This window comes from Sciurus vulgaris, assembly GCF_902686455.1.
Source record: "Sciurus vulgaris genome assembly, chromosome: 1".
NCBI lineage: Eukaryota > Metazoa > Chordata > Mammalia > Rodentia > Sciuridae > Sciurus > Sciurus vulgaris.
The window spans coordinates 88460231-88476444 of record NC_136461.1 but is presented as its reverse complement, the minus strand read 5'-3'; the positions used below and the strand labels follow the sequence as shown (position 1 = coordinate 88476444).

General features: G+C 39.7%; 1 protein-coding gene across 4 annotated transcripts in view; it reads right to left on the bottom strand.

Moving 5' to 3' along the window:
• Positions 1 to 6135: 6135 nt before the first annotated feature.
• Positions 6136 to 16214, bottom strand: part of LOC306639399 (uncharacterized protein) — an 829262-nt gene continuing 819183 nt past the window's right edge. Inside the window, exons 12-21 of one of the 4 annotated variants that reach the window (XM_079102875.1) lie at positions 15394 to 15548; positions 13994 to 14042; positions 12941 to 13092; positions 11946 to 12155; positions 11096 to 11144; positions 10148 to 10299; positions 9162 to 9371; positions 8313 to 8361; positions 7371 to 7519; positions 6136 to 6618 (exon numbers count right to left, since the gene is read on the bottom strand). In XM_079102875.1, the coding sequence (XP_078959001.1) occupies positions 6359 to 6618; positions 7371 to 7519; positions 8313 to 8361; positions 9162 to 9371; positions 10148 to 10299; positions 11096 to 11144; positions 11946 to 12155; positions 12941 to 13092; positions 13994 to 14042; positions 15394 to 15548 (1435 nt within the window). In that variant the 3' untranslated portion in view covers positions 6136 to 6358. The remainder of the gene's footprint in view (positions 6619 to 7370; positions 7520 to 8312; positions 8362 to 9161; positions 9372 to 10147; positions 10300 to 11095; positions 11145 to 11945; positions 12156 to 12940; positions 13093 to 13993; positions 14043 to 15393; positions 15549 to 16214) is intronic. The other 3 variants (XM_079102877.1, XM_079102876.1, XM_079102878.1) reach the window with 3 other exon arrangements.

Below are 16214 nucleotides of genomic sequence, written 5' to 3'. Positions count from 1 at the left end.
ATTAAGGACCTCGGAATCAGACCAGAGACCCTGCAGATTATAGAAGAAAAAGTAGGTCCAGATCTTCAACATGTCGGCTTAGGACCAGACTTCCTTAACAGGACTCCCATAGCACAAGAAATAAAAGCAAGAATCAATAACTGGGATAGATTCAAACTAAAAAGCTTTCTCTCAGCAAAGGAAACTATCAGCAATGCGAAGAAAGAACCTACAGAGTGGGAGAATATCTTTGCCAATCATACTTCAGATAGAGCACTAATCTCCAGAATCTATAAAGAACTCAAAAAACTCTACTCCAAGAAGTCAAATAATCCAGCCGACAAATGGGCTAAGGAAATGAATAGACACGTCACAGAAGATGTACAAGCAATCAACAAACATATGGAAAAATGTTCAACATCTCTAGTAATAAGAGAAATGCAAATCAAAACCACCCTAAGATTCCATCTCACCCCAATTAGAATGGTGATTATCAAGAATAGGAGCAACAACAGGTGTTGGCGAGGATGTGGGGAGAAAGGTACACTCAAACATTGCTGCTGGGGCTGCAAATTAGTGCAGCCACTCTGGAAAGCAGTATGGAGATTCCTTAGAAAACTTGGAATGGACCCTCCATTTGACCCAGCTATCCCACTCCTTGGCCTATACCCAAAGGACTTAAAATCAGCATACTACAGAGATACAGCGACATCAAAATGTTCATAGCTGCTCAATTCACAATAGTCAGACTGTGGAACCAACCTAGATGCCCTTCAATTGATGAGTGGATAAAGACGCTGTGGTATATATATACAATGGAATATTACTCAGCCATAAAGAATGATAAAATTATGGCATTTGCAGGCAAAAGGATGAAATTGGAGAATATCATCTAAGTGAGATAAGCCAATCTCAAAAAGCCAAAGGACGAATGATATCGCTAATAAGTGGATGATGACACATAATGGGGGGGAGGGAAGGGTTAGTGTTAGGGTTAGAGTTAGGGTTAGGGAGGGGGGCAAGTATGGAGGAAGGAAGCACTGTATAGAGGGAAAAGAGGGGTGTGAGGGGTGGGGGGAAGGGAAAAAATAACAATGAATCAAACAACATTGCTCTATGTAAATTTATGATTACACAAATGGTATGCCTTTACACCATGTACAGAGAAACAACATGCATCCCATTTGTTTACAATAAAAAAAAATGAAAAAAAAAAAAGAAATCAATGACAAGATGAAAAACAGAATCCACTCTAACACCTGGAGCCTGCAAAATACAATTTTGTTTGATTAGAATAGCAGAATAATCAGGGTAGGAAAAAAAAAACAATTCTTACAAACCCATGAGAAAAATGATACAATATACCAAAATCTCTGGGATAATATAATGCAGTTCTAAGAGGAAAATTTATAGTGTTGCATTCATAGTGAAAAAAACAGAAAAATACCTAGTAAATAATCTAACACTGAACTTGAAGGTCCTAAAAAAAGAAAAAGAGACGAGTCAGTATAACAGAGGAAATAATTAAAAATCATAGCTTAAATCAATGAAATAGAGAATAAAAAAGGTATAAAGGATCAATGAGACAAAGTTTTTAAAATGATGAAAAAGAATGACAAATCTCTAGCCAAATAACCAAAATAAAGAGATGACTAAAATAAATCAAATTAGACATGAAGATGGAAATATTACTCCCGACATAACTGAAATTCAAAGAATCATCAGACACTATTTTGAAAATTTATACTCCAACAAGCTAGAAAAATCTTGAAGTTATTGACTAATTGCTTGAGATATTTGACCTACCAAAATTGAACCATGAGGTATTGAAGTATAGAATACCTAAACAGATCAAAGTCAAGTAATGAAATTGAAGGAGCTATCAAAAGCCTTTCAAAAAAGAAAACCCCAATACCAGATGGATTTTCATCTGAATTCTACCACACCTTTAAAGAAGAACTAATATCAATCCACCTCAAATTATTCCATGAAACAGAAAAGGAGGGAACACTTCCAAACTAAGTTTATGAATCCACTGTCACCCAGTTACCAAAACCAGACAAAGGACATCAAGGAAAGAAAATTTCAGACCAATATTCTTGATGAATATAGATGCAAGAAAACAAACAAACAATAACCCCCCCACACTCACATTAAAAAGATAGTGTACCATAAACAAGTGAATTTCATCTCAGGGATGCAAATTTGGTTCAACATTTGGAAATTAACAAATGTAATTCACCACACAAAGACAAGAGTCCCATGATTATCTCAATAAATGCAGAAAAAGCACTGGACAAAGTGCAGTACCCATTTTTGTCTAAAACACTAAAAAAAGTAGGGATAAAAGGAATTCATCTCTATAGTGTAATGGATTTATATGACAAACCCAAGGCCAACATTATGCTGAATACAGAAAAACTGGAAGCATTTTCTTTAAAAACATGAATAAGACAAGGATAGCCATTTTCACCACTCCTATCCAATGTAGTTCTTGAAACTCTAGCAAGAGCAATAAGGCAAGAGAAAGAAATTAAATGGATACAAATAGGAAAAGAAGAGCTCAAATGACCTGTTTGCCAATGACATGAGCCTATATTTAGAAGACCCAAAAGCTCCACAGATCACAAATGAATTTAGCAAAGTAGCAGGATGCAAGGTCAACACTCATAAATCAGTCATGTTCCTACACTTCAACGATGAATCTGCTGAAAAAGAAATTAGGAAAACTATCCCATTCAAAGTGGCCTCAAAATATACAATACCATGAAATCAATCTAACAAAACAGGTGAAGGATCTTTGTAATAAAACTATAGAACACTAAAGAAAGAAATTGAAGAAGACCTTAAAAGATGGAAAGACCTCCCATGTTCTTGGATAGGCAGAACTAATATCATCAAAATGGACATAGTATAAAAAGCACTATACAGATTTAATACAATTCCCATCAAAATTCCAACGATATTCTTCACAGAACTAGAAAAAGCAATTATTAAATTTATTTAGAAAAATGAGAGACCCAGAATATCCAAAGTGATCCTTAGGAAGAAAAATAAAGCAGGAGGCATAACAATACTGGACTTCAAATTGTACTACAGAGTTATGATAACAAAAACCGCATGGTATTGGCACAAAACAGGCATGAGACCAAGGAAACAGAATATAAGACATAGAGAGACACACCGACATAAATACCGTTATCTAATATCAGACAAAGGTGCCAAAAATGTATGTTGGAGAAAAGATAGCCTTTTAAACAAAAGGTGCTAGGAAAATTGGAAATAAACTTGAAGAAAAATAAAATTTAACCCCTATCTCTTACATTGCACAAAAGTCAACTCAACGTGGATCAAAGATCTAGTCATTAGACCAGAAACTGCAATTTCTATAAGAAAATATAGGCCCAACACTCCAACATGTTAGCACAGGAACCAGTTTCCTTAACAAGATTACTAAAACACAAGAAATAAAATAAAAAGTCAATAAGTGGGATGGCATCAAATTAAAAATCTTCTGCATACAAGGGAAACAAAAAAATATGTTAAAAGCCTACAGAATGGGAGAAAAATCTTTGCATTCTGCTCCTCAAATAAGACATTAATAACCAGAGGAAAGAATTTAAAAAACTTAACATCAAGAAATAATAATAATAACACAATCAATAAATGGGCAAAAGAACTAGAGACACTTAAAAGAAGAAATATAAAGTCAACAAATACATGTAAAAATGCTCAACATCTCAAGCAATTAGAGAAACACAAATTAAAACTTCATTGAGATTTCATCTCACTGCAGTCAGAATGGCAATTATACAGAATACAAAATGCAATAAATATTTGCAAGGATGTAGGGGAAAATGTGCACACGTACATTGTTGGTAAGACTGCATATTAGTGCAACCACTCTGAAAAGAAGTATAGAGATTCCTCAAAAAGCTTGGAATGGTACCTCCATATGAATCAGCTATTCCACCTCCTGGTATATATCTAAAAAATCTAAAATAAGCATCCCTCAGCGATGTATAACCACATCACTATTTATAGCAGCACAATTCACAATAGCCAAGTTATGGAATAACCAAGGCGTCCTTCAGACAGATGAGTGGATGTATGCGTTCCCAATGGAGCATTACTTAGCCATAACAGGTCACACAAAAGGCACACACACACACACACACACACATACACACACACCCATTAGAAAGTTATGCTCTGTCAATATTCATTGCGTAAAGTTTTCTATGATTTCTAAAATAACCATGAGCATTTGGTACTCTTAAAACATCACCCAATTAGTGCTCCCATCTTAGGAAAGAATTTCCTAAATTCTACAGAATGGAAATTCTACAATGAAAATTTTGAGAACAAAGACGTTGTGATACGTTATTGGATTCTAGGATTGGGACTTATGGGTAAATCAATTATAATTCCCCACAGTGAAAGAAATAAGCGTCTACCAACTATTATATACCTATTTTAATTATACGGCCACAAGATTTTTGAACTGATTTCTGTTCCTCAAAATCTCATAGATTTCCCAACTAGATAATAAAGCTTATGGGCCCCAAACTTCTTAGGAAGAATTATACTGATATTAACAATGAATTTAGCTGCAGTCTGTTTCAACATTCTGATTCTTTGTGCCAGTCAACAATATACCAGACTTTAAATTACTGGGGCATGACCAATGTTTTATTTTGTTATATATTTATTTCTTTAATTTATAATTTGCATATTACACATTGAATTATATAAAGTCCATGCTGAAATTTTAAAGAAAATGTGCTGTGATAATGCTGCTGTAAGTAATATTTTCATGTTTCTTTTTGCCTGTTTTCTATTTCAGCACATTCATTTTGGTGAATGTTCATAGTATTATAATTGCCTAGCCATTGAATGATAAATTTGTAAGCGGAAATTGGAAGTTTTATTTGTAAAATTCTGCAAAATTCATTTTCCTATTTCTAATATTTTCTGAAGTTAAATAAAAATTTTCAAACCATTGATATAAAAAAACTGATTATGTATTCATATGGACAGAGAGTGAGACTGTGTGTCATACTTAACTTTATTTAAAATATTTCATTCTAGTAGCATGTACATGACAATGTTCACAGGTCTATAGAAATAATATCCTTCTCTTTTTATCATTTTACTTTTTCAATAATACCTGACCAAATAATAACTTGCCAAACAGACACACAGACACATAAGGAATATTAAACAGATAGTTTTGGATAAAGGGTCCCTTAGAATACTGTCATTCTGTACTTACCAAAATTGATTACCTGGAGGTATAGAGAAGACTGCTTGATTTTCAACAAGAAAGGCTAATTTATGTTCTTTCCCCATTTGTAAGCTTGCTGAATATTAAGTATTCATCATTTTGTGTCCTGACAAAAATGTGCAATCGTTTGTAATGTTTCATTGTTCAAATCTTTTGAAAGCTACTGTGTACAAATTTTGTTTTAATTTACTCAACATGTTATATTCTTCCATTTTATCAGGTGAAACAAAATTATTTTTACCTGCTTATACATCACACCTGATACTTAAAGTGCTAGTATCTTGGTACTCAATGAGAAGATAGAGGATAAAGAAATTTTAGACCATCTTTGTATTAACCTAATTACAAATATGTTTAATGTGTAAATATATTTCAGTTAAACATTTTCATATTTAGTAGATGATGTGCCAAACACGGATATTTTAGCATTCCATCATTGTAAATAAATTATGTAATAAAGTTTAAATAATTTTATTTACCTAAAAAAAATTATTCTTAATTGTAAAAGTCAAAATATCAAGTGTAAATGATAATATTAATAATATCCTTTCATTTAAAAAACCATCAGTAACAAGGGGTACATATCTCACATATTATAGAATTTGGTCGTTTTATTATATATTTGACAACTTAGAAAAATGGGAATTATTAAGAAGCCTTTTCGCCTGGGAAAATGTGAATAAAAAAGTATGGAGAAGGATTTTTAATTCTGGTTCTTAAACCAATATATATTAAAAGTAATTCATGTAATTAAAATTATACAGATTGAATGGTATTGTAACTTTAAAGGGTGAGCATACTACTTGAACTGTAAGTTTTGAAATGTAAATATAGTCATGGTGTGAACACATATATAGATGACACAAAAATATAAACTTTTATAATTTATTGTAAGTGAAGCTACATAGCAATGAACACACATGTATCACATATTCAGTTAATCTAATACTTTAAATGTGAAAGAAAATCTTAAGAATAATTCAGAATGCCAGCTGTAGTCCTGATGATTGTTACTCACCTTAAAAATCATGACGAAAAGCAAAATATTGATATACCAAAGACACAATTAGATGGAGCAACATACATAGAGAGCTAAAATGAGTAAGTGCTTCCAAGAGTAACAGAAGTGAGCACAACTCTACCCAAAGCTTGAAGACCAGGGAATCTGCAGGCAACGCTCCACTTGCTCAGGAGTAGTGGCTTTCTCTTGAGAATCTTCTCAGTAAAGACAGTGGTGGCATCAATGAGGAAAGGCGCTCGAGACCCAGGTGTTTCCACAGCTGAGCTGTCAAGCTCATCACTGTTGAGCTCAGGAGGGTTCTTCACTTCAAGGTGAGCACCCAAATGTGCCTCTGAAAATAAAACCACAAACAGAAACTGTTACTTTCTATGACCCTTATATGACACACCTACTGACCCCAGAGGGTCACCAAATCAATAAAGCAGCCTCACACAACCAAGTCCAAGACTCTAGTGTATGTTATACTGACTGATCCTTCCATTCTGCACATGCCGCTGACATATGCAGTACTGGTAATCCTGAGAGGAGGCAAGCACGCCTCCAATTTGTGAAAACATTCAGGAGAAATGGAAGGAGTTGATACATGTAATTCCCAGTTATGTAAGGCAGTAATACCACTGAGGATACTGGCAGTGCTTTTAGTAGGGAAGAGATCATAAAAGTCCTGCAAAATCAAAACAGAAAGAAAAAACATGTGAAAGAGAAAAACTAGGGAAGAATCACCACTGGAAAATTTTAAAACCCACTGCGACCCTTGACTACTTTTACATATATGCATTATTACTAAATAAATACTACATATGGCTTACATATGGTGGATCCATCTGATGAACACAAAATTATGAATGTTCATGTAAACAACTGTAAAATAATTGACATTCTGGTCAGAAACAACTAGAAATAATATACAAGGGAGGGGAGAGAGACACAAACACACAGAGATAGAGAGAGAGAAAGAGAGATGAAGACAGAGAGAGAGGTGTGTGTTGGTTTGAAAAGCAGAATGTCCTCTTAGACACTGCAGGCAATCACTTTACTGGGGAGATGAATTGGATTCATCTGCAACACCATAGGAATACTCACTGGCTCCATCTAGGGCAGAACTGAATTTAGTCTCATCTGATGGGAGAAGCTTTGCTGAGTCAGATGAATGAGCATGAACAGAGGATGCAAAATACTCTTCACCTGGCACGAGGTCATACTCTTTCTCCTCGCGCAGTTCACCATTGAGACTGTTGAGATAGGGACAAATAACACATGAAATCGAGATGTATTAAGAAGCCAGGGTGTGGTCCTGATTCAAAGCTGAAGAGTGGAGGCCCAGGAGAAGGACCCTGCCTTCAAAAAGGATCAAGAAAGCATTCTCAGCACATGGACATAGTTCAGGTGCCATGCAATGAGAGAGAAAGGGAGAGACACCAGTGGCCAGGGTACTGTCCACATAACAGGCTGATGGGCAATGGAGGCTACACTCCACCTAAAAGGCACAGGCCACAGGGAGCACAAAATAAGAAACACAGCAGTGGGTCAACCTTGTGCGTGACTCATGTTGACACCAACACAGAGCTGGCCAGTGAATACAGCCTGCTGTGTTGCAGAGTGCCAGAGAACTGGTGCCTTCTGGAACTCTTTCTGTCCGGTTTTTGATAGAATCCCATCTTTTCTTGATCTTTGTTCTTATCTTGCTAAGCCATACCTGTCCGTGACCTCAGGCTTGAGTGTAGAAAGATGGTATGCCTCTAATTCCAATTCCAGAACTTACAAAGATAACAACTGATTGCTTTAAGGGAAAGAAGTGCCCAACGCTGACTGTGCAGGACCCCTTAGTGAGACTCCCTCTATCCTTAAGACAGAGAGAAAAGATGACCTTGCTACAGGACTCCTTCACACCGCAAACAGCAGTCTCTTTCTTTATCCTTGATCAGGAAACACATGGCTAATTTTGACCTTGTGGTCTAAACTTTCAGATCATCCTCAACCCTTTATTTTACCCTTTCTTATTATCCACAGATTATTTGTCATTACCTGGAATTCAGCAACTCTGCCTCTTCATCGTGTTCATTTTCATGGTTCTCTGCAAACAATTCAAAAACATGCACTAGTCACTAAACAGAGCCATTTCACCAGATCCAAGCAACAGCCCATTGGGGTTCTCTGGTCACCTTGGCTAGACAGGAATAAGAACCTGCAGGGAACCTTGGAAGTTCTTCCCATGCAGGTCATTAATGTGTACAGAAAGCCTGTCATCGAAAATGCAGGGAGCCAAGGAATGAAGACAAAATGACTCCAGAACACTTGGCATCTGCCACCTAGAGTCCAAATGACGTTCAGTGGTTGAAACCAGGGCTCTTTCTCATCAGTGTTCATGCTACTCCTCTGTCTGTCCAAGATGAGAAGCCAGGATTAACTGAAGTTCTATTTCGCAAGGTGGGTCCAAGAAGGAACCACATGCCAGTGACATAGGAAAGACACGTTTCCAGAAGAAAGAGGCAGTGGAGCAAAGGAAGTTGGCAAGAGAAGGCAAAAAGGCCTAGACTGTGTGATTCCAGCGAAGACCACTTAGTCTGAGAGATGCTCCTCAAAGGATTAGGAGCCCAATCCGGCTGGACGTTCCTGTGCCCTTACGTGGAATATCAGGACAGCAGGTGGGGGAGCAGAGCAGAGTTCAGAGAGCAAACAGGAGATGGAGATGGAGAAGGAAGGGCCCAGTCAGGGTGGAAGCCCATGGAATTTAGAGGCAGGACTAGACAGTCTCCAGCTGCATTTGTAAACAACCAATGGTGAAGAGGAATCAGAGTAGAAGGAGCTACGGACTTTAGAGAGAGCTAACATGGGAAAGTGCTTCCCAGAGCCAAGAACAGATCACCACTCTACCTGAAGCTTGAAGGCCAGGGAATCTGCAGGCAATGCTCCACTTGCTCAAGAGTAGTGGCTTTCTCTTGAGAATCTTCTCAGTCAGGATGGTGGATGCATCAACAAGGTTAGGCACCTGAGACCCAGGTGTCTCCACAGCTGAGCCTTCAAGCTCATCACCCTCGAGCTCGGGAGGTTTCCTGGCTTCAAGTCGAGTACCCAAATGTGCCTCTGAAAATAAAACCACAGACAGTAACTGTTACTTTCTATGACCCTTATATGACACACCTACTCACTCCAGAGGGTCACCAAATCAAGAAAGCAGCCTCGCACAACCCTGTCCAAGACTCGTGTGCATGTTATAGTGACCGATCCTTCCATTCTGCACATGCCTTAGACATTCAGTACTGGTAATCCTGAGAGGAAGTAAGCACGCCTCCAATTTGTGAGAACATTCAGGAGAAATGGAAGGAGTTGACACGTGTAACTCCTCGTTACCCAAGGTAGTAATATCACTAGGTACACTGGCAGTGCTTTTAGTAGGGAAGAGATCATAAAAGTAAAGCAAAATCAAAACAGAAGGAAAAAACTTAAAAAGAGAAGAACTAGGGAAAGTCACCGAGGGAAATTTTAAATCCCACTGCGACACTTGACTTCTTTTACATACATTCATTATTACCAAATAACTACTACATATGGCTTACATATGGTGGATCCATCTGATGAACACAGAATTGTGAATATTTATGTGAACAACTGTAAAATACTTTAATTGACATTCTGTTCAGTAACAACTGGAAATATTAAACAAAGGAGGGGAAAGAGAGACAGAGAGAGAGAGAAAGTGAGACAGAGAGACAAATGAGAGAGAAAGAGAGAAAGATGAGAAAGAGAGAGGTGTGTGTGTGTGTGTGTTTTAAAAGCAGATGCCCTGTTAGACACCAGCAGGCAATCACTTTACTGGGGAGATGAATTGGATTCATCTGCAACACCATAGGAATACTCACTGGCTCCATCTAGGGCAGAGCTGAATTTAGTCTCATCTGATGGGAGAAGCTTTGCTGAGTCAGATGAATGAGCATGAACAGAGGATGCAAAATACTCTTCACCTGGCACAAGGTCATACTCTTTCTCCTCGCGCAGTTCACCATTGAGACTGCTGAGATAGGGACAAATAACACATGAAATCGAGATGTATTAAGAAGCCAGGGCCTCACCCTGGTCCTGATTCAAAGCTGAAGAGTGGAGGCCCAGGAGAAGGACCCTGCCTTCAAAAAGGATCAAGAAAGCATTCTCAGCACATGGACATAGTTCAGGTGCCATGCAATGAGAGAGAAAGGGAGAGACACCAGTGGCCAGGGTACTGTCCACATAACAGGCTGATGGGCAATGGAGGCTACACTCCACCTAAAAGGCACAGGCCACAGGGAGCACAAAATAAGAAACACAGCAGTGGGTCAACCTTGTGCGTGACTCATGTTGACACCAACACAGAGCTGGCCAGTGAATACAGCCTGCTGTGTTGCAGAGTGCCAGAGAACTGGTGCCTTCTGGAACTCTTTCTGTCCGGTTTTTGATAGAATCCCATCTTTTCTTGATCTTTGTTCTTATCTTGCTAAGCCATACCTGTCCGTGACCTCAGGCTTGAGTGTAGAAAGATGTTATGCCTCTAATTCCAATTCCAGAGCTTACAAAGATAACAACTGATTGCTTTAAGGGAAAGAAGTGCCCAACGCTGACTGTGCAGGACCCCTTAGTGAGACTCCCTCTATCCTTAAGACAGAGAGAAAAGATGACCTTGCTACAGGACTCCTTCACACCGCAAACAGCAGTCTCTTTCTTTATCCTTGATCAGGAAACACATGGCTAATTTTGACCTTGTGGTCTAAACTTTCAGATCATCCTCAACCCTTTATTTTACCCTTTCTTATTATCCACAGATTATTTGTCATTACCTGGAATTCAGCAACTCTGCCTCTTCATCGTGTTCATTTTCATGGTTCTCTGCAAACAATTCAAAAACATGCACTAGTCACTAAACAGAGCCATTTCACCAGATCCAAGCAACAGCCCATTGGGGTTCTCTGGTCACCTTGGCTAGACAGGAATAAGAACCTGCAGGGAACCTTGGAAGTTCTTCCCATGCAGGTCATTAATGTGTACAGAAAGCCTGTCATCGAAAATGCAGGGAGCCAAGGAATGAAGACAAAATGACTCCAGAACACTTGGCATCTGCCACCTAGAGTCCAAATGACGTTCAGTGGTTGAAACCAGGGCTCTTTCTCATCAGTGTTCACGCTACTCCTCTGTCTGTGCAAGATGAGAAGCCAGGATTAACTGAAGTAGTGTTTCCCAAGGTGGGTCCAAGAAGGAGCCACATGCCATTGACTTAGGAAAGACACGTTTCCAGAAGAAAGAGGCAGTGGAGCAAAGGAAGTTGGCAAGAGAAGGCGAAAAGGCCTAGACTGTGTGATTCCAGCAAAGACCACTTAGTCTGAGAGATGCTCCTCAAAGGATTAGCAGCCCAATCCGGCTGTACTTCCATGTGCCCTTACGCGGAATATCAGGACAGCAGGTGGGGGAACAGAGCAGAGTTCAGAGTGCAAACAAGAGATGGAGATGGAGAAAGAAGGGCCCAGTCAGGGTGGAAGCCCATGGAATTTAGAGGCAGGACTAGACAGTCTCCAGCTGCATTTGTAAACAACCAATGGTGAAGAGGAATCAGAGTAGAAGGAGCCACGGACTTATAGAGAGAGCTAACATGGGAAAGTGCTTCCCAGAGCCAAGAACAGATCACCACTCTACCTGAAGCTTGAAGGCCAGGGAATCTGCAGGCAATGCTCCACTTGCTCAAGAGTAGTGGCTTTCTCTTGAGAATCTTCTCAGTCAGGATGGTGGACGCATCTACGAGAATGGGCACCTGCAACCCATGTATCTCCACAGCTGAGCCTTCAAGCTCATCACCCTCGAGCTCTGGAGGGTTCCTCGCTTCAAGTAGAGTACCCAAATGTGCCTCTGAAAATAAAACCACAGACAGAAACTGTTACTTTCTATGACCCTTATATGACACACCTACTGACCCCAGAGGGTCACCAAATCAAAAAAGCAGCCTTGCACAACCAAGTCCAAGACTCGTGTATATGGCATAGAAACATCCTTCCATTCTGTACTTGCCTCTGTCATATGCAGTACTGGTAATCCTTAGAGGAGGCAAGCATGCCTCCAATTTGTGAAACCATTCAGGAGAAACGGAAGGAGTTGAGACGTGTAACTCCCAAGTTACGTAAGGCAGTAATGCCACTAGGGATACTTGAAGTACTTTTAGTAGGGAAGTGATCATAAACGTCAGGCAAAATCAAAATAGAATGAAAAAACTTATAAAAGAGAGAACTAGTAAGAATCACCCCTGGAAAATTTTAAATCCCACTGCGACCCTTACTTCTTTTACATATATGCATTATTACTCAATAACTTCTACCTATGGCTTACATGTGGTGGATGCATCTGATGAACACAAAATTATGAATGTTTATGTGAAGAAGTGCAAAATACGTTAACTGATTTTATGGTCAGTAACAAGTGGAAATAATATACAAAAGGGGGGGAGAGAGAGACAGAGAGCGTGAGATAGAGATAGAGAGAGAGAGACAGAGAGAGAGAGACAGAGAGACAGACAAATGAGAGAGAGAGAGCGAGCGAGAGAGGTGTGTGTGTTTGAAAACCAGATGCCCTGTTAGACAGGCAATCACTGTACTGGGGAGATGAATCAGACTCATCTGCAACACCACAGGAGTACTCACTGGCTCCATCCAGGGCAGAGCTGACTTTAGTCTCATCTGATGGGGGAAGCTGTGCTGAGCCAGATGATTGAACAAGACCACAGGATGGAAAATACTCTTCAACTGGCCGGAGGTCATCCTCATTCTCCTTGGGGAGTTCACCATTGAGACTGCTGAGATAGGGATAAATAACACATGAAATTGAGGTGGTTTAAGAAGCCAAGACCTCACCCTGGTCCTGATTCAAAGTTGAATGGTGGAGACCCAGGACAAAGGACCCTGCCTTCAAAAATGATTAAGAAATCATTCTCAGTCTATGGACATAGTTCAGGTGCCCCACTATGAGACAGAAAGGGAGAGACACCAGTTGCCAGTGTACTATCCACATAACAAGCTGATGGGGAAAGGAGGCTCCTGTCCCCCTATAACCTACAGTCACCAAGGGAGGACACAATGAGAAACATAGCAAGTCAATATCTACGTAAATGATGTTGAATTTTAGATACTGGTGTCTTGTCAATAGTGTCCTGAATTTATGATTTCTAGAGACATTCTAACTTCTTTTAATGTCAATATTATCACATGACATAACATTTATTTGTCTACTTTTCTTTTCATGGCTTACCTCCCCTTGATCTCAGTCCTGCAGTAGAGAAATCATTTTTGGGTGTCATCCTGACACTAGCCCTTACCAAGAGGTTACTGCATTTCTTTAAGAGCAAGTAGTGCCCAAGGCTGCTCTGTTCCCCTTGATCAGACTCCACCTTACAATACCATAAAGAAAACCGAAACCCTTGCAAATGCGTTCCATCATCTTTGATTGAGTCAACAACTTCACTGCATTTAAGAGTCCTACTACACCTTTGGTTACGAAATCTGTTACCGGGCTGGGGAGATAGCTCAGTTGGTAGAGTGCTTGTCTTGCAAGCACAAGTCCCTGGGTTCAATACCCAGCACCGCAAGGAAAAAGAAAATAAATCTGTTACTACATTTGTCCTCATGCTCTGTAGTTTTAGAATCCTGTACCCCCTTTATTTTACCCATGCTTTCTAGCCCATGATCATTCATTGTTACCTGCAATCCAGTGACTCCTCTTCATTATCAACCCCATTTTCATGGGATTCTGTAAAAATATGCAGAAATGAAGACATCATTAAATAATTCCATGTCACTCTCTCCAACAGAGACAACTGCCTCAGAAGAAGACATAATTTATATATGCTAGATTCAGGGAGCACTTAAGGGAATTATATTGAAAGAACTCACATGCTGAGTTTAAAGAAATGGTCTTTATGCTATGCTGATGCATTATACACAATGTCTCTTATGGGTTGATTATTTTCATGGCATACTTTTCCTTCACTTAAATGGTTAAAGTCAAAATGCATTTTTGTCTCCTAATCCCTGCATCGTGTTCAGCTTCTTCTGGATTTCACTAGCTGAACTTTTCTTACTTCCACAACGTTCTTTCACAACCTTAGTGGCTCTGTGCTCCCTCACAATTCTCAAATAGAACCAGTTCCATTTACTAAGAAGAGGATTCAAATCCCTCAGCTTCATTTCCCTCAATATGAGGGACTGTTAAAGATCTCAGTGCTGACCCTGGCAGTAGAGGGAAATTCCTCTTTGCAACTCTTCTGGGATGAACCAATATTTCTACCACCTGATTCTAGCATTTTAATGAAAGCAAAATGAAACACTTCCAATAAGTCATTCTGTGATGTCCTGAACTGTGATGTAGAATCCAGGACAGCTGGTGAAATGTTACTACTGGAGGGGTGGAGTATTAGACACTTTGGTTCAGATGAGAATAAATGCTCATATTACATTTTGGTACAATATACAAAGTCTAACAAGCCAAAGAGTACTTGGTGCTCCCCAGGGCATAGATATCTTGACCATTTATGGATTCTACAGGTCAGAGGCTGTAGCATTCCCAGCACCGAAAATTCCACACACAGGATATGAGAGTATGGTACTGGAATCCAGAACCCAGGCACCATGATACCATCTCCCAAAATACATGTGAAATTAACATAATTCTTGGACAGTCAGAAAGACCCAGAAAGTATTCAGACTTGACATTTAGCAGGACAGATGGAGGAGCGGTCCCACTGTAGAACAGTCTGTTAAACAGAAGTCATGGCATCTGCATGTGGCAGAACTATCAGTGCTTGTCAGTGCACCTTTATTCTCCTCACCCAGCCTGCATTGCTTCACATCCTGCATTAGCCAGTGAGTGCCGAGGAGGAGGGGTGTGCCTGGAAACAGGAAGAGTGCAAGAAGCATGACCCACCTGATGTCTGTGTTTCAAACCTGGTCCTACCGTTTGACTGAAATCAACAGGTAACTACAGGACCTGCCTACAGGGAGATCCCTCTATCCACACAGAGGAGAGGGCTGAGTTTAAAGAAGAGGGAGACTTCCCGTGAAGCCATCAGGAGCCTTATTCTCCTTGGAAGTGATGTACTTACTATCCACATCCACGTGCTCCTCAGAGAGCGAGGAGGGACTCTTGGGAGTTTGGTGAGAGTCAGGCAAGTTGTGGCAACTGGAAGGAGTCAAATCCATCTCATCCAATGGGTCCAGCAGCCCTTCATCCATTTCCTCACTCTCTTGTGGCTCCATCCTGAGTCCAGGAATGTAAGGAGAAAAGAACATTATAAAACAAAAAGGTTGGACTTCACAACTGCTCAGCAGGTTATGACAGGGTTCCTATATGAGAAGAAAGCGTGGCTAGCTCTTCAAACTGGAGGATCAAAAGTAACCCTGTCTAGGTCAGAATGTGACTTTCATGGGACTTTGAGAAGATGGGTATAGAGTTGGAGAGAGGGCAGGAAGTGGTCAATCACTGGCCAGAAAATATGTTGATAAGGAGACTCGGCTTTCCCACAATGACAGCCATATGTGCACTTTATTCCACTTTCATGCAGGCTTCTAGTACATTGTTTCTTGAAGTGTTACTGACTCCAAATGATCATGGCTATTCTAGGCCTTGTTTCAATACTGTGATGTAACTTGAATTTTCTTGGATCTGTTCACATTGGCTACTATGTTATCACAGCCAAAAAACTCATGGCCAGCATGAAAGCAAAAGAAGGGAATCCTTCCAATGTCCCTGTACAGGAAAGTGCAATGGTTCACCCTGAGTGTAGGAAAACCTGACTTGAGTTTACCTTATTCAGACTGCCTCTAGGTAATGAAAGATGGCAACCAAAAGAATCATGAAGAAAAACAGACCCACTATCTGTTTAGCAGAATAGATGAAACAGACATAGTCAGCACTTTCTACATT